Source organism: Mercenaria mercenaria, chromosome 17, assembly GCF_021730395.1.
Source record: "Mercenaria mercenaria strain notata chromosome 17, MADL_Memer_1, whole genome shotgun sequence".
Classification (NCBI taxonomy): Eukaryota; Metazoa; Mollusca; class Bivalvia; order Venerida; family Veneridae; genus Mercenaria; species Mercenaria mercenaria.
In genome coordinates, this window is record NC_069377.1 from 23,898,109 (window position 1) to 23,923,836 (window position 25,728).

General features: G+C 34.3%; 3 protein-coding genes across 5 annotated transcripts in view; 1 reads left to right on the plus strand and 2 right to left on the minus strand.

Annotated features, from left to right (window-relative positions):
- The window catches only part of LOC123535578 (uncharacterized), a 51,415-nt gene extending 37,609 nt beyond the window's left edge, over window positions 1-13,806 (minus strand). The window contains exons 1-3 of the mRNA XM_045318274.2: window positions 13,491-13,806; window positions 7,656-7,995; window positions 1,549-1,621 (exon numbers count right to left, since the gene is read on the minus strand). Coding sequence (XP_045174209.2) covers window positions 1,549-1,621; window positions 7,656-7,721 — 139 coding nt within the window. The 5' untranslated portion in view covers window positions 7,722-7,995; window positions 13,491-13,806. The remainder of the gene's footprint in view (window positions 1-1,548; window positions 1,622-7,655; window positions 7,996-13,490) is intronic.
- Window positions 13,807-18,887: 5,081 nt separating this feature from the next.
- On the minus strand, window positions 18,888-20,284 carry LOC128549923 (uncharacterized). Its single transcript, XM_053527707.1, has 2 exons — window positions 20,017-20,284; window positions 18,888-19,453 (listed from the first exon to the last, which is right to left on the minus strand). Exons 1-2 carry the CDS (start codon window positions 20,282-20,284, stop codon window positions 18,888-18,890), a joined length of 834 nt encoding a protein of 277 aa, XP_053383682.1.
- Window positions 20,285-21,172: 888 nt separating this feature from the next.
- Window positions 21,173-25,728, plus strand: part of LOC123536102 (protein lin-9 homolog) — a 33,659-nt gene continuing 29,103 nt past the window's right edge. The window contains exon 1 of one of the 3 annotated variants that reach the window (XM_053529274.1): window positions 21,173-21,272. Coding sequence is in view for 2 of the 3 variants with exons in the window: in XM_045318925.2 (XP_045174860.2) it covers window positions 22,064-22,085 (22 nt within the window). In the remaining variant the exon portion in view is untranslated. Of the gene's footprint in view, window positions 21,273-22,038; window positions 22,086-25,728 lie in introns of those variants that run through there. The other 2 variants (XM_045318925.2, XM_045318922.2) reach the window with 2 other exon arrangements.

A 25,728-nucleotide genomic window follows, 5' to 3' on the forward strand; every position in this document is an offset into this window, starting at 1 on the left:
CAGTAATGATTACATCTGACAAATTATGATTTAACTTCTGTTGATGTTTATAACATATTCAGATAAGTCATTTCTACATTAGATGCAGCTGAGCTTTATTTCTGACTTGGTTCCGTTCGGTTCCGCAAAGTACCATTAGGTATATAGGTAATGGTATTTTGCGGAACGGAACGGAACATGAAATATTTTACTTGATGTAATTTCAGCTTGTACCGCAGACAACCAACTGACTAGTTTCAAGCACTGCTTCTGCAACATATACGTTTTGCAAGCATTGGCACTAGTTCTCAGTTTGTAATTTTGTAGATAGTACATAGAATCCCAGTAATAAGTATGCACCTACAATTTGTAAGTGAAAAGAAAAATTTTCTTTCTGTAATCTTCAAGTAATGATTACATCTGACACATTACGATTGAACTTCTGGTGATGTTTATAACATATTCGGATTAGTCATTTCTACATTAGATGCAGCTGAGCTTTATTCCTGACTTGGTTCCGTTCCGTTCCGCAAAGTACCATTAGCTATATAGGTAATGGTATTTTGCGGAACGGAACGGAACAAGAAATATTTTACTTGATGTGATTTCAGCTTGTACCACAGACAACCAATTGACTAGTTTCGTGCACTGCTTCTGCAGCTCATACGTTTTGCAAGCATTGACACGCATTCTCCGTTACAAATTTTGTAGTACATAGAGTTACAATTATATTGATACAGCTACAATTAAACTGTAAGTGAAAAGAAGAACAGTCTTCATTTGTCACTAACATGCGACTAACCAGGACAATGAATCGAATGCGATAGGTAATTTTTATCAGAGATGGTGGTCTGATTAGTTTGAAAGCACTGTTTTTTACATTTTGATTATACCCCGTGGGGTGCCTCTTAACTTGTTCCGTTCCGTTTCGTTCCGTTCCGCAAAGTACCATTAGCTGACATTTTCTCAATGAATAAAACTAAAACATGGAAATTCACAATAGATTTTTTTCTAAATATCAATAAGCAAGAAAATTAAGCCAATACATTATACCATATTTCATCAACAACATGGAACTACATTTTGGACTACTTCACATGTAACACTGATTTGGTATTAACAGACCTTCTACACACCAAGTGAAGTTTCTAACCCAAAGAATTGAGTGGCGAGCGATTCGGAGTCAGCAACCTTAAACACTCCCTCAAGGAGGTCACCTTCTTTCTAGAATTTAATTCTTTGAACAACTTTGGAAGAGGACATTAATGCAAAGTTTCACCAAGTGGTTTTAGAAGAGGTATAATTTACAGAAACTGTTGACAGACGAAGGACGTACGGGCAGATGAACAGTCGACGTAAGATGAATAGTTACAATAGCTCAACTTGAACGTGTTGTGCTCTGATGAGCTAATAAAAGCTGTTTAGTACCAATATGTATCATTATTTCAGGCAGAGGTTTGTCCATTAAAAGAAAATATTCTATTTTCCAAGTTCAACGTTATCCTGAACGGCTGACGTAAGACTTAAATCTGATTTGTAAGTTACAGAGGGATGTGATACATCTCTTACCATCAGGTTTTGAGGGGATCTGGTTCATGTAGAATCTGTAGTTGTCATCTTGATTAGCGTGATCTGCTTTGCCCTATAAAAGATAGATGACACATAATGAAATAGAACAACTTTTCTATATTTGTCGTCTATGTTGGTGATGATATGTACAAACTCTGGAAAATAGTCACTAGGATCAACAGACATCCCTCAGTCGCACCCCCGAACCCCAGCATCCCCTGCCAATTTCATACGGACTGTGCACAGGTCTCAACCCTAGTAACTGCGGTTGCGAACGCTTGTCTGACTAGGACGAAACAAGAAAAAAAATAACTGTGTCGGGCAGAATCGTATGCTTCATAGGACTTACACTAAAAATGAAAGTCACAATTCGTTAAAACTAAATGTCGTAGGATAAGGTTATAATGTGAAATAAACTGGTCAAGGTTCAAATCCTGGTCTGTGCCTAAATTTTGTGTACTAAAACTGAGTCATTTAGATGTCAAAGTATCATGGTCAGGCAAAAAATGATATATGGCAACGGCACTTCTATGTTTGAATAGCATGATTGGATGCAGTCAAATACATGTATGTACATGTATGTAAAACAGAACATGACCCTTTTTAGCTCGACTTTTCGAAGAAATAGTAGAGCTATTGCACTCGCCCCGGCGTCGGCATCGCCGTCGCCGTTGGTTAAAGATTTTAATGACGTTAAATATCTCTATTACTATCAAAGCCATTGACTTGAAACTTATAACAGTTATTCTTTTATTATCAATGTCTAATAAAGATGTCATTCAAGCCGGATAAATACATATACAACGGCTATTTAAGTTTGAAGGAAAAACACCTCTGATAGATAAAATTAAGAAAATGTGACACTTTCAAACGTAAGGAACAAGTATTATATTCGTTTTGTAAGTGGATCTAGACTTAGGAAAGCTTGTTCTTTTCTGACGAAAGTAAGAATAAAACTGGCTTCTCAGGTAAGATATGATTAATAACATATCTATCTTTAATCAAGGCATTCTTAACAATAAATTGTGTGACCAAAATCTTCCTTATTGTGGCAAAATAATTCGTAATATAATGATGATTTTATGTAGGTATATATTGCCGACCAGTCCTTTTGCAACACGTAAAGAGCGCATGCGCTTAAAATTAAAACATTTGGAAATAATCAGTGCAACCAATAGCGTTGTAATCCGTCTATATTTTTAGATGTAGGACACGGAAAGAACAGGACTAGAATAGAGATAGCTATGATTGGCTTAGATTACTGTAAACATGAAATAAAATACTTTGTCAGTTATATCTGGTTACTTGTGACAATACTGTTGAATGAACTTTTATTGAGAAAATAAGTTAATGTTGAAACTCTTAGATTTGTTCTCGAGTTACTTTACAATAGCGATTTGGAGCCTGCGGACCAGGGCGGATCTGATTCGACAAATGGGTTATCATGGCTTTTACAAAACACTTCCACCGGGAAAAAAGGACACTGCTAACTGTGAGACCTTTTATTTTTCTCAGAATTCTGACATAACGCAAGTTATACCGCATCTACAAAGAAGAAAATCTTCTCTTTTTTTTTTAATTTTTGATATGAAGAAAATAAAACAAAATCATTACTTAGCAAAATTTTATATTTAATTATGGTACCTTTTAAAATCATAAAACTAAAGTAAAACGATTTATTAAAATAGAAATGTCTAGAATATAATATTTTTTTTAATGGAAAAACGAAAAAAAAAAAGAAATACAAAGAAACGTCAAATGTGCATTGTTTCAGTATAAAGTTTCTTATTCTAATAGGACAAAATATAAAGTAAACTTCGTGTATTGAAGATTTGCATTTTAAATGAAGGAAATTGTGAACCTACGTACTTGTTGTTCATGTACGCGGATGCATATTTTTGATTTCTGTAAATAGTCATTCGTCTTATTATGTCTGATACGTCATCCGAAATATTTTAAGTTGTACAGGATACGCAATGAAAGCTTATTTCCCTGAAGTCATGTTGTTACATGCTATCATCTCTGATTTAGGTCAAGATCATCGACAATATAGAGATGCTGTGCTTTTGCACATTTAATTGCATATAGAATGCTTTGTTCTTCACGAATCCATGCACCGTTTTCATTCTTTGTTTGTTTTGTACAGTAATAGTTTCCTGGTCGGTTATTATGTTGAAATACTATTACTTTTCTATTATGGTTACCTCACTGATAGGTTTTGTGAATTCCGTTTAGAGATTAATTACAGCTGTAACTTTTTTGGAGGGAAACGTGAGTATTGTCATCTTTTATTCATTTTGGCGGGATAGCCTATAACTTAAGGTCACAGAGACACCACGTCTAAGATATTGGTATTTTAACCGTAATGGATTAGGTGCAACCGTTTTTTCTGTAAAATAGGCGTAACAGGACAAATATAAGTATAATTATGCATTAACTATTTACACTAAATTTCAAGCTGATAAGTTTAAAAGAAATAATTGCAAAATTGGCATAGGTTTTCATGATAAAGGAAGTTTTATTAACAAGATGTGATGCATAGTTTCTACTTTGTATCCTACTCCTGAATTTCAAATGCTATAGAACTACTGTAATTCATATTCTTGCATAAAAACTACTTTTTTCACTGGATCCGCCCATGTATTAACGGGAGAAAAATCGTGTGCAAACAAGGCAATTCAGGTGCTGTTAATACCCAATTTTTATTTTTGAAATGCTTTCCCAGGGACGTATATGTATTTCTGCGCAGATTGACATCTGGTATCTGCGTCTTGTTTCTTTCATAAAAACCTCTTCTTGAAGCATTAAAGATGCAATCTAAACCATAGAATGTTTTACTGTATCAGTAACTAACGTCAAATGCGCTGCCCCCACAATGTTAGTACTCGTTTCTTACCTTGTTTACTCTCCTTTTAGAACTCGGCGACAATTCAGATTTTGTAGACAACCGTGAATGTTAAAGAATCGCGTGTTTACCTGTACGATTCTTTGCTTTTAGGAATCATATTTATGATTTTGGTAAGTATCAGTCGGTATGTTTTTATCTAATTTCTCGAAGAATTTATATAAACAGCTTGGAAGCTTGACACTACGTCCGTACTCATCCGTATTCCAACTGTGTCCGTACTCAATATATAACTCGAATGTAAAGTTATTATTCTTGAAATTGTGATCGAGTCCACCAAATTGTGAAATGATATGAACAATTATTGGTAATTTTATGTTTGTAATAACGAGAGATAAAAAAAATCGCTTAAAAACCTTCAGGATGTACTTTTGATAGTGTTGTTTATTTCTGGGCCCTGGATACGGATATTTAAAACATGTTTACCGTTTCCAAGAACAACAGGAATGGTAAACAAAAAATGTACCGGAATCGTCAAGTCATCACATATGAAAACAATACATAAAGTCGTCGTGTAATGTTTTTTTATGCAAGAATAGCGACAATACACGTTTGTTTTGTGTATTAACGTCTGTAGAAGCCCTTGGGATATGTTTGTGACCGAGACCGAAATCCCGCGGGCTTCTGCAGACGTCGGTCTCGGTCACAAACAATCCCGCGGGCTTCTGCAGACGTTAATACACAAAAATCCCTACATTGCTTTTTACTTTGAGTTACAAGATCATTTGTTTTGCCATTTTTTCTCGAAATAATCTTCTCTTTTTCAACACCTGTAATATGTCTAAAGCTGTAACTTTGAGACATTTTTACAGCTGTTTGTTCATTTTTACATCTGTAAGATTTTTACAGCTGTATTTCATTTGCATAATTCGAACTGTTTTACAGTCGTTTTACAGCTGTAAATTGAAATCTACAGCTGTAAAATCAGTGTTGTTATATTAAATATACAGGTGTAAATTTGAAATAATCATAACCGTAATTTTGAAGAAAAATTCTGGTGTAAAATTTTTTTCATGACAGGATAAAATAAATTCTTTTTTTTTCTTTTTTTTTTTGTCTTTTGGGCGGAAGAACTCATTTCCTACACTTTCCATCGAATTCATATAAAATAAATTCAAATAATCAACATGAAGAGGTTGGCATTTTATCAGGGTTTTTATGCCCTATCATTTTTCATGGAGTTTATTGCCCTTTCTGGACTTCAAGTATTGTAACTTCATCAGAACATCCATTTCTCGATTCCTAACTTAAAAGAAACTTGGTATATTCACCAATATGGGTTGGCATGCGCATTTTTATTAATAGTACTTTTTGTCAAGTAATTGTTTGGAATATATTTGTAGTATATCAAATTGTTAATAGTTATTTAAGAAATAATATATCTCATCAAGTGATTTGTCGTTGAATAAATCTTTGTTTGGAGTTCAGATGCGAAGGAATTATATCACGAGGGCGCAGCCCGAGTCAATGTTGGGCGGTTAAAACCGCCTCCGGTTTTAACCAGCGGTTTTAACTGGTTAAAACCGCCCCGGTCAATACTCCCTGAAGTGGTCAATACCGGTCAATACTGGTCGATTGGTCAATACTGGTCAATTAGTCAATACTGACTGTTAAGATATTTTGCAGAGTTTATGAACAATTAAATAATGACTGTTTAAGAGCATTTGTGGCTTGTTTAAGGTGAATGCAGGCATTATTATTTAGTTAAAGCAACCAAATCAATACTCCCAAATTGGCCAGAAGTGGTTGATTGGTCAATACTGATTGATACTGGTCATTAAACATTTTCTGTAAGATTAGATTACAAAAATGTATTATTTTTCTACAGAAATGTCACAATAAATATGGCTAATTTAACGGAACATCATTTGTAGAAAGTATTCAAATTTTTTTTAATAAACTGTAGCAGTAAGTGTTTGATTCACAAGTGATAAATCTAATTTAATGAAAAATTGCTGTGAACACCAGGACCCTTTCATGAAAATGTTTTGATAGCAATTGTCATATTGCCTAATTGACGCCATGTCTTACAATATACAATAGATAATAGATACAATAGATAATATGTTGCAGACCTGTTTATCTAGTCACTTATTAGCTGCCATGATCAATAATCCCACTGTATTATTGAGATGCTTGAACATGGTAACTTTATTTTTAAAAAATAAGTTATGCAATCAAAGTATTCAACTGACCAGTATTGACCACTATATGTATTGATCAGGAATATTGCATAGGACCAAAATTTGAATTGACCGGTACTGTCCATTTCAATGAGTGTAATTTATAATAATAAAATCTTTAATTGATTTAAAATAAAGGCTACTGTAAGAAGATAAAAGCATTGAATAAACTAGTATTGACTGCTGACCAGTCTAAGTATATTGTCCAAAATTGAACCTGACCAGGACACATTGCCAAGGACCAAAATTGAATCGACCAGTATTGGCCACTATACTTTTTAATGAACAAAATTTTATATTATTCAAATTGCTAAATTATTTTTACATTACTAATACAGCCTGTGCTAATCTGTGAATGTGCACTATATTAAAGTGAAGTTGAATAAACCAGTACTGACCACCTAAGAGTGACCATAGTATTGAATCGACCAGTATTGACCGGTATTGACCAGTATTGACCGGTTTTAACCAGTATTGACCGCCGGCCCGGTCAATACTCATATTGACCGGCTTTTTGCCAACATTGACCCGAGTGATATAATAATACGCATCTGAACGACAAACAATGATTTATTCAAGAGCAAATCACTAAATGAGATATATTAATTCGATTCTTACACGTTACCAAGGATTTTTAAGTACATCCTTGACGACATTAATTAAAAATTTGCCTTTTCCAGCGCGCCGCTATGCCGTTTGACGCCAAGACGTAATACGTGTGATGTCAGAACAGTGATTTGTTGAATAATGATTCACTGTTTTCTGCCTTCTTTTTTTAATAGGAAAATGAATCAGATCGTGTTAGAATACTGTATATAGTATAGTCATCTAACATGCTGTATGCAAAGTAAATCTATTTTACTTTTCCAAGGCGTTTCTGTCTTTTATTCTAAGTATTAAATTTTGATAAACTTATTGTCTGTTTTCTTATTAACTTTCTTTTGAGAGTATATATTAAAGAATGTCTTCTTACCAGCTTGTCTATGCTTTCCGTATTTCAACTGCTAAGAGTTACTTACTGGGTATCCAATCCTGTAATGCGCCAGTTCCATTCGTGTACCTCTGGTCCGCAAATACGAAGCCATCCCTGCTCCTCTTACCTTCCTCTAAAGGATAGTCTTCTTTTCAACCGCTTAACCTGGTTTCTTCTCTACACCTAGACCTTGCTTTTTCCCGGCAGCTTTACCCGCCTTCTGCTTCTGTTTACCTTGTTTCTTTCGACAGCTCTACCCGTCTGTTTTCCAACAGGTTCTCCTTTCTTTTTCTGGTCTACTGTTCAAGTTTTGCTTTGCTCTACTTTGTTCCTGCCTGTGTTTCTTTATCTTGCCCTCGAGCTTTTATAGACTTCTTTGATTCATTCTATAAAAAAAGAAGATATAAATGTGTTATTTAAAATTTTGGGTTAGTAATGAATATCAACAGTCTGTTAAAACAATGTTCGTTCCGGTAGAACACAATCCTCGTTCTTTATTATCATATACAAATCAACGGATCATGTGTAAGTTGTAAGATATTTAATGTATTACATTTTCCAATTTCTTTATTATATGTTATGGAGACTTCAGATTGCCTAATCGTATTCTCTTATAAACAATATCCTACTGCAATAGTATCAGGAAAAAAAAATTCAATGAAAAAATGTCATTTTTAAAATGACATTCATAATAGTATATATGACATTAATCTTCTAGAACAGGAGGGCCATGATGGCCCTATATCGCTCACCTGAGTTTAGTTGCTTGCTTTAACAAATTTGTTGCTTAAGCTTCACTAACAAAAGCTAGGTGAGTAGGTCATGGTAAAGACTATTCAAGATAACTACTGAAATCTATTTAAAAATTAAAGTGGTGGTCCAAATTTCTTTGCTGTAGTTTCAAAAACAAGAAAGTAGGTCAATAGTTCTGGTTTAAGAATATTAAAGATGAGTATTTAAATCAGTTTCAAAAGTTATAAACGTGGTCCAAATTTCTATGCTGTACCTTCAAAAACAAGAAAGTAGGTCAGCAGGTCATGACTAGGACAATTGAAGATGACTATTGAAATCTGTATCAAACATTATGTATGTAGTCCAAATTTCTTTGCCACTGCTTCAAAAACAAAAACGTTTATGTAAAACAAGGGACCACCCGGGCGTGGCCTAATCTGACCCCCCACCCCCGGGTCATGATGTGAACAATCTTGGTATAGAACCACTAGAGCATAACACAAACTAGATATCTAAGCTCTGGACCTTATGGTTTAAGACAAGATTTTTAAAGGTTTTCCCTGTACAAGTCTATTTAAACATGTGCCCCGCCCCCTCAGGGCGGGACCATATTTGACCCCATGGGGTAATTTGAATAATCTTGGTAGAGGACCACTAGCTGATGCTATATCCAAAATATCAAAGCCCTAGGCCCTGTGGTTTTGGACAAGAAGAGTTGTTCCCTATATAAACCATGTGACCCCCAGGGCGGGCCATATTTAACCCTAGGGGAATAATTTGAACATACGTGGTATTGGACCATTACATGATGCTACATACCAAATATCAAACCCCTATGCCCTGTGGCTCTGGACAAGAAGATTTTCAAAGTTTTCCCTATGCCAGTCTATATTAACCATATGACCCCCGTTGCGGGGCCATATTTGACCCAAGGGGGATAATTTGAACAAACTTGCTAGAGAACCACTAGATAATGCTACATACCAAACATCAAAGCCCTAGGCCTGGTGGTTTTGGACAAGACGATTTTTAAAGCTTTTCCTTTTGGTTGCCATGGCAACCAGAGTTCTGTATGGAATTCAATTCTTTGAACAACTTTTAAAGAAGACCATCCATGGAACATCCCTGTGAAGTTTCATCAAAATTGGCCTGGTAGTTTAGAAGGAGATGTTGTTTAAAGTAAAATGTGGACGGACGGACGATCACGATAGCTCAGGTGAGCTAAAAAATACATTTGTTTTTGACTTTCATCTTAGCGACTTTCGACACTTCTTCGTTGACTTGTTTATAATTTTGTTTTGCAGTCTTCTTAATAAACAACAAATGATAACAAGAAATATCTTTAAAAATGATGGTCGGCGAATTGTAATAAGGAAAGAAGTTTATGAATTTTTCATCTAACATTCATCTTTCATCTAACATTTTTCAAATTGCAAAACTAAACACCGCACTTTAACAATTTAAATGGATGAAGATTCATGAAGCGATTCATGAGAAGAGGTCATTAAACGTGTTTATATTTTTAGCTAAATTGGTCCCTATCCCCATTTGTAACAAAATAGCAGGAGACCTTAAGATATTGTTACACATCGAGTTTGATAAAAATCCGTTACAATTTAGTGGTTAATGCGAAGAAAGGCATATCTACTTTAGCTATAGTGGTCCCTAATAGGGCCCAAGTTCCTATATAAATAAATTTGGAAGAGGACCTTATAATGATGCTCCCGACCAAGTATGACAAAAATCCACCAAGCTGTTCATGAGACGCTGTATAAAGGCATTTCTAGTTTTAGCTGTAGCAGCCCCTAAAAGGGGTCAAATGTCCCAGCTGAACAAAGTTGGCTGCGGGCCTAATAAAGATGCTACAAATCAAGTTTGATTAGAATACATGAGAAAAATCAATTAAAGGATTTTTTTATTTATTATTTTTATTTATTTCTAAAATAGGCCAACTGATCCCGCTTTAACAAATAGCATATTCGCTATTCATGAATCTTTGGACAATGACGTCACACCTATAAAAAGTGAAGGTCAAGCAAAACATACCATTGTAATTATTTCAATATTTCTGTTTCATAAGCAAAGTTTGACCGTAGTCATATCACATAGATAAACTGTATGCAGCGTACCTTCATTTCGGTGTAATGAGATTCAGTCATTATATAGCATATATCTAATAAAACAGATTTCAACTGAGTTCAATATTTGCATACCATACTAAAGAAAAATATTCGTATATAATAAATCAGTTAAATAATTTATAACAAATATATCAAAGCAAACAAGTACTCATTTTAATATGCAATCTGAATAAGTCACAAAAGCAAGAAACCTTTTCATATACAGACGACAATAGTAACAAGGATAATCTTTTAAAAAGCACTTCTCTACATAAAAGACTCTTATCACACCCTTATTCATGTGATACGCAGACCGTATTGAGCTCTTTCTTTAATTTGATATATGTTGGTATTTGAACAGGTTTTTATCATATTTATTAAACTTATTTATCATTTTGAGATATATCAATATTCTTGCTAAATATACTGAGCCAAAGTTAGCTTTAAAACTGTGAACAGCGTTGTTTAGGATAAACGCTTTGTCTACATTTCACTCAGCGTAGCACAATCAACAGAGTGAAAGAAATTGACACTCTCGTCCAATCAGGCAGAGTGTTGCATAAATCTTCCATTTTGATAAATTATCTATAATGCGATATCAAGTAGTTTGATTTGCAAACTGAAGTCACGTGGCATAGGTAACGAAAACGAATTTAGACGGCGTCGCCGAAAAATCTTGAGATGTTATATCTGAAAAATAATCTGTTCTGTTTAAAATTTGCTGTTTAAAATAGCAATTAAGCGTATGTAGATATTTTCACAACCAGCGAATTCACAAGGTCTAATTTTTTCCTAAATAAGCAATAAAACAAGTAAACAATAAAATCCATATATTTCCACATTTCATCAAAAAGACGCAACTTCATTTAGGACTACTTAACATGCAACACTGAGAAGTCAGTTACTTTAGAGGACTTATTTTTTGACGTGATCTGACCAAATAAAAAATGCAGTGCATAAACCTAACTAAAATAAAACTGGAATAACAGAGATATACCTATCAATTTGAAGTTCCATTACATTACGATCAACAGAGGAGACAATTTTCGCGCATGCGCACTCTACGTAGGGCAAAAAGACATGACCGCACAATATAAATTACGTTAAAGTTATATTGCATTTCAATTTATTGGATCAATAATTAGTTTTATAGTAAATATCCACCGCAAGACAAGGGAAAATATATGTAGATCTTTGCAAACCCACAGCTGATATACTTTAAAATGAAGTTTTAATTAAATATTCAATTAACAAAGTTCAGCCTTTGATTTTGTATCCAATTATACCCAAATGGGGATCAATTAATTCCGTATTAAAAAAATAATAATCATCATCTTAAAACTGTTATTTTCATTTCTATCGATATTTTTGAATTTGAAAGTTTTTATTTGGCAATATGAAAGTGGTTCGGATGGTGAATGCAGCGGCCAGATTTAAGGGAGGGCGGGGGGTAGCGGGGAGAGGTGTTCTTCTTACATTCTTTATCTGTTGTTAAACGATGTTCCTGTTCTTTGCGGAATTCAAGTTAATCATAATTTTCTATTAATTTACGGGTAATGAGTGCGCACGATACATTTTCGATATGAAAATGATCCAGCATATAAACATAAGAGATAAAAAAAAATAGAAATTTATATTCGGTATTTTCCTTCAGCATGTAGTTATAGTCCTTGATTTGATTCATATCTTACAAATTTAGATATTTTTAACTACACTTTCATCGTTATAAAAGGAAATGTCAATTAAAGTTCCAAAGTATATTCTTATAGATTTTAAAATACTAGTCTAGATATCACGTGAAATGTTTATTTTTGATTCACAAAACAGCTCCGCCACGTGATATATTAATCCGAGTGCGTTCTTATTATGGCATTGATGGCCGAAGGCATTAAAGTATGTTACATCAAAGCCATGTTAGGCGTAAAAAATTGTTTGTTTCCGGTATCCCGACCTACCCTAAATTTTTTGCCCGACCCTAAATGTTTTTATGGCCTTGGAGAATATTTTTTTCAACTTTTTAACAAAAAAAAATGCAAAACTGCACTTTTTATGCTTTAAACATGCTCAGTGATGTTAAAAATCAACTTACTGATGCTCTAAAGGCATAACCGCCCTTGTTTGTATTCATTTTTTGACACAAAAATATTTTCTGAAAAGTCTCCCTTAATAAAAAAAAATCAAAAAAAAAAAAAAAAATTCAGACCTACCTACCCTAATTTTTTTTTAGCATGTTACCGGAAACAAATAATTGTTTAGGCCTTGTATGCTTCAGTAACATTTATGGTCCACTCTAATTAGGGGACACCATCGAAATAAAAGGTCTTTATTACCTAGGTGACCTATGTTTTATCATGCCATTTGCATAATAGTTACGTAATAATTTCCGGTAGATTACTTAAAACAGCAACTTCAGTGACATGGAGCCGCTGCCCCTAAGTATGTAGATGTCATTCAAGTCGGAAAAAAATATATACACCAACTATTTAAAGTTGTGAAAAATACAGATAAAATTAAAGAAAATATGACATTTTTAAATGTAAGTAACAAGTTTTATATGATGTGTATAGACTGGATTTTTTTTTCTTTTCTGAAGAAAATAAGAATAAAGCAGGCTTTCCAGGTAAGATATAATTAATAACATACATGTCCTTAATCAAAGCATACTGTATAATAAATCGCGTGACTGAAATCATCTTTATATATAATTGCAAAACAATTCGTAATATAATGATAATTTTATGTAGGTTTTCTAATCGTTGAGCGTTCTTTTGCCACACGTAAAGAGCGCATGCGCGTTAAAATAAAAACATCCGTGAAATTGCATAGCAACCAATAGTTTGTGTCTATAAAAGTTAGTGTTTTGCATCTTTATGACACAAAAATGTTTTAAAGAATTAGATAAAGTAATATATTAATCAATATATCAGAATATATTTAGATTTACACATGATCTCTTGATTAATTTATAATATAGAACGACCTACTGAAATCGAAACCGAAAATAAAAATTTATATACATATATACTTACTAATTTAGAAAAATGTTTCCCATAACAGTTTGACTATCTTGGACATTTCTTCCTTTGTGTCTAATTTAGGGTCTAACATCATGTATTAAACATTTCTTATAGACAAAACTTTAAGTTTCACAACAAAGACTCATCTTGAGGTTTGGAGTTCAACGGAAGAAGAAGAAAAAAAGCTGGACATAAAAAAAAAAATAATATGCGAACCAGTATAAAATCTGTCCCGACTCAAATAAGCTTCCGGTATTCGAAACTTCTTTTGTGTAATAACCTTATTTCAAAAATTTACCAAAAACTTGTTTTATCTTTTTTATGGTACCACCACATAGCTATTAGTTTTCATGAAAACTTTTGCAAATATGAAGCAAGTTTTCACGTTAATAATGGAGGATTTCATGAATTTCAAAACAGAGACATATCATTAACACTAGTTAAATATCTTAACTCGAAAATATGATAGTTAGTGCTCTGAACTAGCAAATTTTCATTTAAGATATTTATCTTGCATTCATAAAAATTTTATCTGTTTCCAAGACATTTTCTAGTTTTCATAAAATCATGAAAACCTTTTTATGAAAACTAATAGCTAAGTGGTGGCAGTTTTATCCCACCATACTTTTTAGATGCAGTAACCGTAAACTCTATGTTATGTTCCGTTTTATATACTTCTTTCCCACTTACCTGGGGGCATCTGCTCTGTTTTATTCTGTTCTGTCCTGTGTAATCTTTGCGAACCTCCGCAATATAACGCAGTCTAAAACATGTTGATATTTACAATCCACTTCTGAATTTCCTTCAAAAATATATTATATAATACACGTTGGTACTACGCTTTGTACAGCTATGAATATAAATTTACTGGCTCTCTTTTAACAGTATTTAGAAATTAAGCTTTCTGCACCACCATGTTGACAACACAGCCACTGTTTTTCAGCTGAAGGATAACATCTTATAGAGTACCAAATATAGTGTGTGTATATCAAATGCCGACAATGAAATTCGACTTTCGATAATTCTTGAATTTCAGAAATTTCGCACACTATGAAATGCTCAATATCTTCTGTTGCTTTATACTACATAATTCACACGTTGGATTTATGACGTTCTGGTTGATTTGTAATATATACGATGAGGTTAATGGCTACATCATAAATTTCACGGTTAGAGTTCCCTTAGTTATGATACTTTGGTGGATTCTTCCTGGCGTATACTTTATGTTCAAGTACTGTAGTGTTTTATACATTTCGACAATACTTGTCAGTCACCTTGCATTTTGTGTAGCACGTAAATACTCTTTTCTTCCATTTTTGTTGCCTTGGTGAAATATCAAAATTTGCAGTAATTTCACTGATTACTAGCATATATAAAAATATATCCAGAATAACTTCTTAACTTGAAGAAACCAGCCGGAGCTGTTTACACCTTTTACTTACTGTTAATTGTCTTCGAGCTATTTCTTCTACATTGGTTTCTGTTTGGATACAAATGTTATTGAATATCTTTACATGTATCTGTCCTTCATTAGGTAAGAAGACATGAAAAACAAATGAAAATAAATTACATGTTATTCCACGTACTGTCTTAAGATTTTCATTGACAGCGTTGGTTAATCGATTCATTTGTCGACGTAGATCTCTGTATTCATAGATGAGTGGCTTTTTTTTTTGTTGTTGTTTTTGTTTGTTTGTCTTTTTGCGTGGCATTTCGGCATTCTTCATCGATAGAGCTTTCCGACGTGTTAATATGTTTGCAGTTAGTGTATTTATTATCATTCTTGAGACCCAGAACTTGATTCACCACGTTCTACCGCTATTTATTGCATTTTACACCAGGACACGACCGTGTAAATATTTTACGATTGTGTGTACAAGATGTAAACACGGCTGTGTCGGCATAAAGAAAATTATAAATTATGACTTTGTGGAACATTTTAAGGTGGGAAAAGTAAACATTTTCGGTTAGAGTGATCCTTTGCTCATGTAATTCAGTGGTTATGAGTCGGATATTACCAATATGTGGCGCGATAGCATGGGGTACAAGAACGTTGTTGACAAGGTTGAAATTGGCCAAGTTCCATCCCTTGTTTATATTTATGTTATTTTTATGGGTGATTTATTTTACGTATGAGTTCATGAACTTCATCTAAGAAAAACATTTTAAACAAAAAAAAATCCCCTCTATCATAAACATTTCCCCCCTCTATCATAGCACGTGACGGATCCCTATGTAAAGCACATGCACCCCCCCCCCCCCCCCCCCCCCCAGCCCCACCCCCGCAAGTTAAAACAATTATTTCAGTATCAATTTAAGGCATAATAGTCTTGCAGTGAAACTTTCACAGTGTCTGTGCCATGAAAGTGGCTCGTCTGTACAGATAAAAAATACACTATGATGCAAGGGAGGCAATTCAGAACCCAAATATATTGTTCAAATCCTCTCCAGGTAAGTAGAGAGGGAATAAAACAGACAGCTAATGAAACAATGTATGTCATCTGTCACCAAGTTCCCTACATCAACACCCACTTCATGATTTACCATGAAACTTGTTTCCAGTCTGCTCGTGAGAATTCAGTTGGAGCTAACGTCTGAAAACAGTCTGCAAAGGTTCGGCTTGTTTCATCCGTAAAGCACATGTCCGCGTAAACATATACTGGATTGCCTTCCCGGTAACTACACACTCAGTCGCTGTTTTGTGTACGGTATGTCTAGAAAAAAAAACACCTTATTAATATGGCACAGATGTGATACGTGCATTTTCGTGCTCGAAGGCATGCCAAGTGACAATATAACAGATAGTTTCATAATTTCATCGTAAGATAATTATCTCCCTTTTCATTTAGAAATTCTCAGCTGTGATTACTTGCAGCGGCTAAAAATTCTTCGAAAAAATTGAAAACAATGCTTGCGTGATACATTTACCTGATACAGCTGGAAATTGTCTTACTTTTTTATTCGTCAAATTTCTTTAAGGTGGAAGGGGAGCAGTTTTTTTGCTAGATTTTCAGCAAGTCCACGATTCGCAACTATTTTTCTTGATAAGTTTTCAGTACAAAGAAAGCAGTACTTCTGCTTTACATTGTGATATGGCACTAAGGTAGGCTTCAAAATGAAAGCATTAATTTTAATCCATGTGGTCAAATTTAAAAGGAGTAGACATTACAGCCTACCCCTTACTCCTCTTAAAATCAAGAAAATTTGAGCATTTTTCCTTACTTTCAATACATGCCATACATTCGTTTGTAAACTTTCATACAATTACACCAGGTTTTCATATAAATCAACCCTTAAGTTGCAAAGCCTGCTAAACAAAGTGTCTGTCAACCCAACCACCAAGTTTCAAGAGAAAAAGCAGATCAAAGACACTTACTGCCCTTTTGCTGTAGAAAACACCTGATTCGTTCAAACCTGCCTATAAAATATATGGATCCAGGTGTAGCAAAATATTCGCATCTGCTATTTATAGCTTCGTGCATGTACACATTGATTTCTTTTTGAATAAACTTTCAATAATTAAAACATTAATATTAATACACTTTGAACATAGCTATCCTAAATATTTAAAAAATCGACTGGGGGCCATAATTCGAAACTGCTCCCCTGCCACCTAAGTGGACCTTACAGGTTATAACACACTAAATAGTTGTTGTTCTTTATTCTATATAAGATAGACCTAATTCCAATGACCGCAGCACACATCAGGACCCATTTTAAATTTCTGTAACCTACATTTTCTTGAAGAATATTGTCAGTACTAACTAAAAATCAAAAGAAAAGTGAGGGTCATGTTTGATGCAAGAAAAATAATTTCAGTCAAACGCACAAACTGCAAAATCAGCTAGAAACTGAGACCCCAAATTATACTGGTGGTGTATGATCTACGTTTCCATGAACAATTTTGTAATGTTGTTATTTCATTATGAAAATGCTACCTACATGTCAAGCATAGATCATTCATGTGATTTTAGCAAAACAATGCAAAGAAAATAAGGAAAATAGCTCTACAGAGCAAAAAACTGAGGACTATTTGTATCCGCCATTATGCGAGATTTAGTGGTGTTTAGCCAATAAGCGTTTTCGCCATATCTGTTATCTCCGTGTCATCACCGCCTTTATAGACGAACCACTTTTCGTGTCTGTATCGTCCCACAACCACAAAATTAACATATACAGTATATCCAAATTAAGACTGAAAAAAAAACCGCTTTACATCGGATGACTAGGCTGATGTAGTTTTGTACTTATTAAGGCTTTCTGTAAGCTTTATGGCTGTTTTTAAATGTCTATAACGTTCATTATGAAGATTGAACAGCAGATGTCTGCATTGGAATTCTAGATATGAGAGCTTTTCATAGTGGTTTTTATGCTTCTACGTTCTACATATGTGTGTACGGTCTATAATAATGTTAATTTTGTCCTGATCAGTAGATTCTTCCTAGTTATAATAATCAAGTTGCAACAGTTCATACTGATCGGTATTCGCACCGCAGATAGAACACAGCAGTGAAGAATGAAATGTTCGAGTGTCTCTGAGGCACTTAAACAAAGGCGACAGACGTCATCTATTTTATTTTGATTGTTTGTAATACATAGACCCCACACATTAATATCAGTTTTAATGGAATTCTGTTTGCATCGTATGCTGACTTCGTTGGTATTTGTACTGGTGGATGTGGTTTATTTGGCACCATTTCTCTACAGTTCATATTTTTCAAAGTTTTTTTTGACCTTGCTGCTTCTTGAATTTCATGTGCCCAAAATTTATTTACTTTAAAGTTAACAGTTTTTTTTTCCATTTTGATTTCTTAACAGGGTTGTTCAATACCTCTTCTGGGTTTCCAAGATCGTATTTCCAAAATATTTTCTGCACTTCAATGAACCAGTTTGCACTCTTGGCTGATTAAACGCTGAGCTGTCGTCTGGCTAAACGCTTTTCAACCGACTCCTCGCTTTGTCTACATACGCCATTAAACAAAGTTAATGCCTTTTTGTGGATTTGCGCTTCTACAGGGAGGTAGCCGCTCAAGATGTAAACTGTTGCATCTGATGTGTTTGTTGGTAAGGTGAGAAGTTGTTTAATTAGTCTCTTTTGAAATATTTCAAGTTTTTCAGTAAGACCATTTCTAGGTTATATGATTTCAAGACTGTACAATAAGATTGGTGTTACTTACACTTTGGGTATGTATAGAGCAGATTGAATATCTAACCTACTTGTCCCGTGAAGTCCTGCAGACATAAAACTATATACCGTCTTTCTCGCGTTTTAAATATTAATTATAAGACACGTTTTCTTCAGCAGTACTTTTAATACCAAGATGGTGCTGGTTTCAACATTAGATAACGGGTTTCATTATCTGAGGAATCTTCAGCCTTGCTAATCAGAATTTCAGTGTCGGTAGCAATTTAGGAGTTCAGTGTGATATCATCAGCGCAAGCACTAGAATTACATCTTATCTCTCCGATGGTGCAGCCATAGCTGGACTCTTCAAGACGTCTTAATAACGGGTTTACATGAGGTTTGTAAAGGTCCGTACTTAGTACCCCTCCCTGGCGGACTCCCTGTTGTATATGGAATGACTGAGATACGCTGTCGGACCATTTAACAACACTTTTGGCGCCGTCATGTATACTTTGGAGTACAGACCAATGCTTGTCAGTAGTACCCGCATGGTACACCCGTCTGAGTAAAAGGTCATGATTGACTACGTCAAACGCCGCTATTGCGTCGAGAAAGATGATGTCAATACTTTCGCTCCTGCCTTTTGCATCCCGTGATACCTCTTCAACAGAGGAGAGATCTACCGCGAAGCCACGTTGAAAGCAATTCTGTGTTTCTTGAATGTAATGTGACACGCGATTTTTGATGACAGTTTCAAGGATCTTTTCTATAACTGGCAGTACCGTAATTCCTCTAAAATTAGTTGCTTCGGACTTTTCACCCTTGTTTTTAAAGTCTGGTGTTAGGATACCTATTTTTAAACACTCAGGCACTTCACCAAATTCAAGAATACAGTTTATAATTTTTAGCAGTGCTACTCGGGAACCATTCCCCCGCCCCCACCCCCACCCCAGCACTAAACTTTCAATAGTCAACCCATAGAAATCCGCAGCCTTTCCCTTATTCATATTTGCCATTGCTGTTTCTAATTCTTCAGGTGAAACATAGTCTATCTGTCTTTTACTAGGTGACTAATATGCTTAGTTTCACATTTTGTTTTTCGTTGTTTCGTTATGATCACTGTGAAATCTGTCATTTTTTTTATTATTGCGCTAATTATTCAAACTGGTGTCTAAACCCCTCCACAATCTTACCAGAACCAGAGTACATTGTTTTATTCACATTTAAATCTTCTATGAAACGCCCTTTTTGCTTCATTGGTTTATTAACCAATTTATAGAATAGTTTTGGATTTCTTGTACGATTATTTATGATATCTCTTGATATATCTCTCTTTGCTGCCCGCCTAGCCTGTTCACATATACATTCACTACGAATTTTTTTCTTACAGTCTTTCAATGAATAATAGTATACCTAGATCGCGTGGTTTCCCTTGCTGTGTCCACAATTTATACGCCAGTTTCAGCTGTTTCAGTGCCCCTGATATTCCCTCATTCCATACTTTCAATTTTGGCCTATTTTTCGTTGATTTTACTGTGTGCGAAAAGCTATTAACAGTTTCTTTCACTATGTCCATAAATTTCAGAGTGTAATTTTCAAGCTCTTCAATTGAATTCAAGTTAGTCGGATCAAGTATCAGAACCTCTTGACACAATGTATTCTTGTAGATTTCCTGGTCCATTTTTTCCCATTTGATCTTCAGTTTACTAGCAGCACTTTTCTTTGATTCATATTTCGCTACAGAAAGTTCGCAAGTAAAAGAAGTCTGTATGGGGTAGTGGTCAGAAACGTTTGTAATAATGTCTTTCAAGATACATTTATTTGAAAGTAGGTCACTTTCTCTTGATCTTATCAAGAAATAATCAATTTCAGTATAGTCTGAACCATAAGAATTAACAAAAGTTTTCCCCGCATTGGTGAATTATAAGCCATATTCACTTATTAGGTTGTTTAGGTATGTTATTCTCTAAGAAACCGACGCTGTGTTAATAGATCTGTGTTCAAATCAACTCCGAATAAAATTTCATGTGTACCTTAGTTTTTCAGGATAATTTCTTTTAAAGCTGGTCTATACATTACAAAATTCAGTTTCGGCCTCTGCGCTGCACCTTGAAGGAAAGTATACTGACAGTAAAAGGAATAATTTACTAAGAGTTTTCAGTAAAATCCTTTGAATTCTTTTATTACCGTCTGGTATTGCTGTTACGAGGTGTTCAAGTTCTTTCTTCCATAGAACCTCTGGGTAACTATATTGGCGGTATTTGATCGTAGAAATAAACTCCCTTTCCTGCATGACATACATTGTTCACGATTTCACCTAGTAAATGGAGGTTACATTGGAACAGCCATATTTCTTGTAATAAAACAATGTGAGATTTTTTAAATAAGTCATTAATCGCTTGCAAACTGGTCCTAACATTTTTACAATTAAAAGAACTAACTGTCAGTGTATCTGATTTTCTACCTTGCGCTATTTCGGGTCTATGTAGTCTTGGCGCTGGTCGTTCGTTTCCGTCATGTGACCATTGTTTAGGTACAATAGTACTAAATAGGTAATCAAGCAGCAATTCAGGCAAGCAGCACATCCAGGCTAATAGTACTTCCGGGCAAATGGCAGAAAGAAAGATTCCTCCATTTTCTCCAGTTAAAGTGGCATTTTCATGTTTTATGTAAGTCAGGTTCTGTTTTTATTTTATTGTTGACCTATACCTGACATTTTGGTAGCATTTTCAAGATTTTTTTTTTTTTTTTTTTTTTTGCTTTAAAACAAATGTAAACAAATTTAATTACACATGTGTTCATACCCACATTTTAGCTGTCAGTTTGGAAGATATTCCATAGTGTCGACCTGTCAGACAAAAAGTCTGTCTTAGAAGATACATTACCTCTACTTTTTGGGGCCCTTTTATGGTTTATAGGTCATTTAAGAACACAAGGCAAGTGATCCTTTTTGAAAATGGACGTGGCCAAGAGTTACAGCTCTTATATGATTGCTAATTTTATATATAGAACATGTAGCAAATCTATTTACTACTGTATACTGTGTACCCTTTAGTGCATTGTGGACAATCCCATACATTTTTATTGCTTTAAAACAGGCCTTCATGACATTGTAGTCTCGCAAGAGGTAAAAGGCTTATATAATATGATATAAATGTGCTTAAACCGATGCTAGTGGGCATGAGAGATGTTGCACATTTCATTACCTCTCATGAACAGACTCGGTCAAACCGAGTCTGCTGTTATTCTGCTTGGTTGCATTTTGTGCTTCCAAAGGATCTTTGTACAGATTCTATTTTACATAGAAAATAGTAGTGAAGGCATTCAATACCTTCTAACCTATATAAACTGACATCGGATATAAGAAGCGATACCGTTCTCAAACTTTACCGTATACGGGACTTTATCATAAATTTATTGCTCTTCATAATGGGAAACACGTTTGTTTATTTTCAAGAAAATGGCGGATGATTCGGAAGAAAGTGAGGATATTTTGTTTCTTCTTCAAATCACTACACTCCTTCATAACTCTAAAGATTATGTGTAGACCTGTCAGATTATGTTTTCGACATACCACATTGTTTATCTAGCCTATTTAGTATTTTTGCATGGCAGTGGCTACGATTACGGTACCGTAATCCTAGCCTCCGATTCTAGGATTACCGTCATTACGGAAGTTCCGTATTCCTAGACAACCCTTTGAGGATAGGCTAGGATTACGGAAGTATTTAAGAGCCATCTAATATATGTTAAGACATGCATAAGCTACATGATGTTGTAAACTTACTTATTTCACTTAATTAAAAACGTATTCGGTTGTTTCGCCCGATTCTATATGCGCGGAAATCTAAATTTAAGTTACAGGGCAAAAACAAATCATTTAAAGTATAGAAACTTTTTATAATCCTTTTGAGCTATTATTAAGAATATAATTCTTCATTTGTCTGCCAATTTTCAAGAAAAAAAATATTTAGTAAAATGGCTGGTCGATAACACCAATAATAGGGCAGGCATGAAAAAAACGCTATTTTTATATGAAATAAGTAAGTTTACTATAAGAGTTATGCATGTCATAACAGACATTTGATGCCTCTTAAATACTTCCATAATCCTAGCCTATCCTCATAGGGTTGTCTAGGAATACGGAACTTCCGTAATCCTAGAATCGGAGGCTAGGATCACGGTACCGTAATCGTAGCCACTGCCTTTTTGCATTGAACAGTTTTTAACCTTTTCTGACTCTTCAACGAAACAAAAAACTATAAAATACACAGAATGGCAACTTGGGATAATCCCGCGTCATCTCGAGTTAGCGTGTTATCTTATTTCAAAGCGTTTGCCGACTTGATCAATCATGATCAAATCAACAGACGCTTACTCAAGAATAAAACTGGTGGTACGCCCGGCACGTAATAAACCAATTTGAGTCCTTTTTCAAACGAAAACTGTTGATGTCTCAGACTTTCAGTCATATATTCATTCCTTCCCCGTGTAGAAAATACTAATAACATTAAAAATGCACCATTATCATGATAAACAAATGATCCGAAAGTAACCTTATTTCAAAGCGTTAGCTGACTTGATCAATCACGATCGACAGACGCTTACAACGAGATCTCATTCAGCTGTCACGGGATGTTGGCGAGATTTGCTCTATATGCCTTTCAAGTTGCCGATCTGTTTATTTTATAGCTCTTTGAACGAAATCATATGAAGCCATTGAAGGTGGACAGTTTTTGCTGGTGGAGAAACAGTAGCCAAACATATTTTCAAATGTCGGCTGCATTATTTTCTCAAAAAATATTTGACATAATTGAAGCCCACACTGCATAAACTTCAGATCCTTCTGCATAATCTGCATCACGGGACGTTCATGTTGTGACGTTAAACATTGGTTCCATTTGGCCCTGAACAGGCTGGTCACATTTCTCGATCGGGCTATATAGCTCAATCGAGCTATTATAGCCCGTTGGGGCTTAGATTTAATGAATGAATAGAATAGCAACCACAGCTGATAAGCTAATCAGGCTATGAATCAGGCTTCCATAATCTTGAAATTTCCTAATTTTCACGGGTCACTGTACTTTTTTGGCCATAAAATCAATATTTGTTAAGATACAGTAGAGTAGTGGAACCTTTGCTCGCGGTATTTTGTACATATATAATCTATTTAAGAAGCAAGAAAAATAACCATTGCTATTTGCTTATGCAAAAACATAAAGTTATCCTCCTTTTATCAAAACATGCTGTTGATGTGCGTCATCACGTGACTTTGTTGTCTTGTGAGCTATCGACACGGCATACGTGAAAAGGTAAAATTTAGCTCTGAAGGGAACGTATGCTTAACAGGGATCATCCTAGGTCAAAATTGTAGGGAGAAGTCACTTCTCCCTCCGCAAAATTTAGGGAGAAGTTGAGGAATTTAAGGAGAAGAATCGGCATAGCATCCAGTTTCCTGCCTATATATATCCACTTTCTATGGGTCTAGCTGTAACTTATAATCAGTAATTATTTAAGGAAATTGATTTTTGCATTATCATTTTCATGAATTTCTAAATAAAGTATAAACTTAGCTATGAAAAGTCGCCTTTTAATTTGGGTCACACATTAAACCGGAATCCACCTAAAAACCGGAATACACCGGAATACACTTGTATTTTTTAATTTAAAGGTATTTTTGAAGTGTTTTTGATATAATTCAATCATATTTGTCATAAATAATTAACATACGAAAGGAAAATAAAATACGTTCACGCAAAATGATTTTATACGAGATTGAAATTCGGCGACCGCGCCGGAAATTTCCATAACCGAAATACACCCGTATTTCATTAATAAATGGTATTTTGTAGTGTTTTTTTTTTCCAGAAATCATTCGTGTTTAATATAAATAATAAGTTTACAAAAGGAAAATAAAATACTTAACACAAAACAATTTTATACGAGATTGAAATTTGGCGACCGCTCGGGAAATTACCAAAACCGAAATACACCCGTATTTCTTCAACAAATGGTATTTTTGAAGTGGTTTATGACTGAATTCAAACATATTTATCATAAATAATTAATTTTCGAAAGGATATTAAAATACTTTTGCGCATTACGTCTTGTACACGATTGAAAATCGGCGTGCGCACTGAAAATTTGCGCATTCGTGAATGAATTTCCATGTCCTAAAATTCTGTAATATACACCCGTATTTCTTAAATCAGTCGTATTTTTAGGGTTTATGACAGAATTAAATCATATCTAAAATGAATAATTAATTTACAAAAGCAAATTAAAACGGGCAAAACGTTTTTATACGAGGTTGAAAATTTGTTGAGCGCACGGGAAATTTGCGCACTCTTGGATGAACCACAGTCGCCATAATTTGTTAGCTTTCAACTTAGGTAGGTAAATTTCTTTCAAGTTTCAATTTTTTAGTTCAAATTATTTCAAAATATCTTTTTATGCTAATATGATATTCCTTTATGACATATTTCAGGTAACAGAGGAATTATTTTACTGCCATGAATGAAGAAATAATGATACTTATATAAATTCTGAGTTGTTAAAATCATCGTTTATTTTCTCTCTCTCTTTCAGACCACTCTTTATTTACTGAACTTTAATAATAACCAATATGAAATATACTTTTAAATCTTATTGCTTATCATTCTGTTAAAAGTACCTTATAATTGTTAATAACGAACAGGCATGTTATTCGAGTGTCACCTGTCAATCAACAAATTGAGCATGTTGAGTGGACACTGATTGCTATAGTATCAATCAAAATATTTAAAGAAAGTTAAAGATGTTTTTACGGCTTTTCGTTGTCAAAATAATCTGCCGTCGAGTAAATATGCTTCATTCAATAATATGATATATTAACCATAAACAAAAATATTTGGTGACAGTTACGTTACACGCCTGGAAAATCATACCAAGGGCAATATGCATTAATATATAAATGTGCCTTCTATGGTGTATCTGGAATGTCAACTCGTAAAAAAATTAGGCCAATGTATGATTAAATCTACAATTCATCGCTGTTTTAGTAAAACATTGAATAAGTGTTGATACGTTTAAGTATATATGTATATGCATAAGCTTTTCGTGTGCAAAAATAAAAATTATACTGAA